The following is a 3,816-nucleotide window of genomic DNA, read 5'->3' on the forward strand; positions in this document are numbered from 1 at the left end:
GTATTGGATAAACACATCTTTGTATTCACAAGCTGTATGTATAAAAGGAAAAAACTTAATAAAAAGACAGTGATTAAAAAAAATGTCTTGAAGGAAAAACAAAAATATATTGAATCTATGATGTTAAACTTCATTTAGAACCATGAACCTGGCAGAAAACGTTAGGGGTGCACCGATCGATCTGCCTCACTTTTCTTAATTTTGGGTGATTGGCCAATACTGACACGAGAAGACGATCTTATCCACGGATCTTATCTACCTCTGCAAAGGTCTGAATCAGCCACTGTCCCCTTTTGCTCTGCTGTGAGAGAGGGCTGACTGACAAACCCGCCCACCTCGTCACATCTGCTACTGGTGCACACAGCAGGCACAGGTTTCACTGACTCTTACAGGCATGTGTTGGTAACAATGAGAATGATTCAGTTATTTTGACTGAGCCATTATGTTTTAACCACCTTACTGATTAGGGTCACACTGGTTATAGGGCTATACTAAACTATCCCATAWAAACATTAAAAAAATAATTGATTAAAAGGAATTCACACTTTATTAATGATAATAGTGCTCATAACAAAAGGAAAATTACTTGAATAAATTTAAGTAACATTCGTTGTAGAAATGCATATCACCTGCAACTTTACACACCAAAGTTTGTAAACAAAGATGTTGCATCACCTGTAGGAGCTGAGAGTTTAACCTTCAGCTACTGCTACACCAACTAGTATCTGAAAAACGACTGTTTGCTCAGGTATATCCATAGACTTGAATAAGAACACTAGACTGAGCCCCGCCCATCCCATCCACTGGTAGCCTCTGACAGCATGAAGGAGCGGAAACAGACCAAACAGGACAACAGCTCACAGCCTCCATAGAAACTAATAGATAAACAACAAGCTGAACCGGATCTGTTTCACAGATTATCTGTCATGTTTTTACAATAAATTAATAATTATGTTAATTTCATTCAACAATCATGTAAAACAGCAGATTTATACCAGAAAAATATATAATTTATAAATAATGACCTAAACCAGACCTGAAGTCAGCCTGTAACTTAGAAATTAGCTAGTTGAAAAATGATGACTTCAGCTGGTAATAAAGTAAATTTATTATTTCTTCTTACTGTCATAAAAAATAAGAATATTTACTGTATATTTACCAGTCAACAGTTAGAACATGTTCTCTGTATACCTGTTATAGGATGAAACTTGTCTCTATTAGCTAACATCTTCTTAACAGGTCAGGTTCCTCTAACAGGAACCTAAAATACTTACATTTATAATATTATTTTACACTCTGTAGGTCTAAATATTAATCAGAGGACAAATCAGCTGTAATATTTAATAGTTTGTGTTAAATTGTAGCATGATTCAACAGTGCTACACTCTGTATAGCTGCTCCACAAGCTAATATCTGCTAACCAGTTCAATAAAAAATGATTACATCAACTTTATAAGATTTTAATAATCTCCAAAAGTTTATCAGTTGTGTAGGTGTACATCCAATGWTATAAAAATAAAGAAAACATTGGTCCTCTGTTCTGTAGTTGATATTTTACTTTCCTGGGAGYTTTCTCATTTCAAAACTGGTAAGTGCGGCGTTCTGAGGTTTTAAATTCAACTGTGGCAGATCAGTGCAGTGACGGATGTTCAGAGCAAACTAAACAGCCTCTCCACAGACGCRTGGCTCAACACAGGAGAGGCAGCTCCTCAGGACAGGACTCAGCTGTGCACCTACACCTCACGTGTTCATGCTTTAGACAAAGACAAATGGTTTAAGGGGTTGGGGCATTAAAGCCGTTTCTGCCAAACATGACAACAGTTTTAAACAAAGGAGGTCTCAGATTACACATAGAACTCTCTCATGCAGGTTTAAAGCTTTCCAGTTTTTGAATTGAGGAAGCTCCTCAGATGGGAAACAAACCGTCTTCAGCTGCAGAATAGAAGTCCAGTTCTTTGTGTTTTACGGTAATTTTGGATTTTCCATGTCTTGGATGACTGAGAATCTACACCAATGATTATTTTTCTTAGAGTTTAAAAAAGAGAAATTTGCTTTTATATCCTTTTTTCCCTCCCACATTTACATCATTCAGTTGGGGKTTATATAAAGTGAAACTACAAAGCTCTGGTCTGAATTCCTCATTATTTTAATTTTMCCAGCCCCTCTTTCTCCTCTACCCTTTAAATCCAAATGATTTTAGCTTTATAAAACTGTCAAAATGTAATAAGTGAATATTTCCACTAACTTTAATCTGACCAGATGCTGGCTGGCCCAGATTTTACATGTGACTACTTACAACTTTTTTCAAGATCCACATTACAACATGTATAAATGTCACACAGAAAAAGAAATTTAAAACTATTAAAGACTTTAACGCACACAGCTGAGTGAACGTACCTTTTATCGAGGAAGAAATCTGAAGCCACTGGGTTAACCACTCACGACAATGGTTAATATCAAGATCTTCAGAACTGATCCCCCTCAGGTAACAAGCCTGAAAAAGAAAAACAGATTTATATATGTGAACCTACAATAATCATCACACGCAGCAGTTTTAGTTTGTGAACACGAAACATGCAAAAATCAGACACCTGTTTGAGTTCAGAGTCACTTAGCTGCTGAGGGCCCAGTTTGCTGAGGGCCCGGTCCAGCTGAAGCAACTCCAGGGCGTGGCTGTTCAGCCGACGACCAATCATGAAACCCGGGAGGCGAGGCGTCAGGAAGAGAAGGGGGCTGATGCATCTCTGATGAAAAATGCATGCAAAGATGTTCAGTTGCTTCACAAAATGTTTTGCATTTCCTGCTAATTACTGAGTGGTACTGACGAAAAACAGGAAGTGGAGTTACTGACCATATGTGCAACACTCATCTTCTTAATCCCCAGAGGAGCTTCAGAAAACAGGCTTTTAACAGCAAGGATTTCAGGCACTCGAGGGTTTTCTCCACTTTGTACCTGAATGAACACAGAAATCCTTAATGGTAAATGTTAGACTGGATTTATGCAGCTCCTTTCTATCCAAACAGGACACTAAAAGCTCTTTACACTACAATCTGTGTCCTCATTTACCCATAACACAGCACCCTGTCTCTCTGAAAGTTTAAAGTTTAGTTAAAAACAGAAGGCACAGATCAGTGTTTTCCTCCTCGTCTTTGTTTTAAACTAAACTGAAGCACGCACAGTCAATCTGCACATGGTTCCTGCTCCTTACTGTCTGTTGACCAATAGGAGAGGAGCTGACCCAAGAAGCTCCGCCCACATTATTTGCATAACGAGGCAGAAGTGCATAAGGTAAAAACAGGAGACAGAGAAATGGAAAAGCAACACATGGAAATAAAAAGACGTGAGAAAATAGATGTATAAAAAAAACACATATAAACATTTAGGAGACACAAATGCATGTACAAGTAAAAGGAAAAACACAAAATAGATATTTTTAAATAGAGTAAAGATTAACAGGCTTTTGTTAAACTGCAATCATCTGAATCAGGTGTGAAACAGTTATATCACTTCTCAGATTTGGATACACTGGATTAAATAAAACATTATTCATCATAGGAAAACATAAAACAGGAAAATGTGAGTACTGTGGAGAAGATGAGGACAGAGAACATTTATTAATACATTGCCTAAAATACAGAAATGAATGAAATCAACAGACTCACAGAAATGAAAATAAGATTAGATATTACAGAATTATTACAGAAGAATTAAAATCTGAAAGTATCCAAGCTTTAATACAATACTTGAAACAAACTAAATTGTCTGAAATAATATAGTTTATGTATGTATGTATGTATACAGGTGCTGGTCATAAA

The 3,816-nt window shown here is 36.8% G+C and overlaps 1 protein-coding gene across 2 annotated transcripts in view; it reads right to left on the bottom strand.

The window, feature by feature from the left end:
• The window catches only part of letmd1 (LETM1 domain containing 1), a 28,798-nt gene that overhangs the window by 4,741 nt on the left and 20,241 nt on the right, over positions 1-3,816 (bottom strand). For both annotated transcript variants that reach the window (XM_014016233.1, XM_014016232.1), the window contains exons 6-8: positions 2,852-2,953; positions 2,592-2,744; positions 2,398-2,494 (exon numbers count right to left, since the gene is read on the bottom strand). In XM_014016233.1, coding sequence (XP_013871687.1) covers positions 2,398-2,494; positions 2,592-2,744; positions 2,852-2,953 — 352 coding nt within the window. The remainder of the gene's footprint in view (positions 1-2,397; positions 2,495-2,591; positions 2,745-2,851; positions 2,954-3,816) is intronic.

The sequence above is a fragment of the Austrofundulus limnaeus genome, unplaced genomic scaffold, assembly GCF_001266775.1.
Source record: "Austrofundulus limnaeus strain Quisiro unplaced genomic scaffold, Austrofundulus_limnaeus-1.0 Scaffold141, whole genome shotgun sequence".
In the NCBI taxonomy this organism is placed as follows: Eukaryota; Metazoa; Chordata; class Actinopteri; order Cyprinodontiformes; family Rivulidae; genus Austrofundulus; species Austrofundulus limnaeus.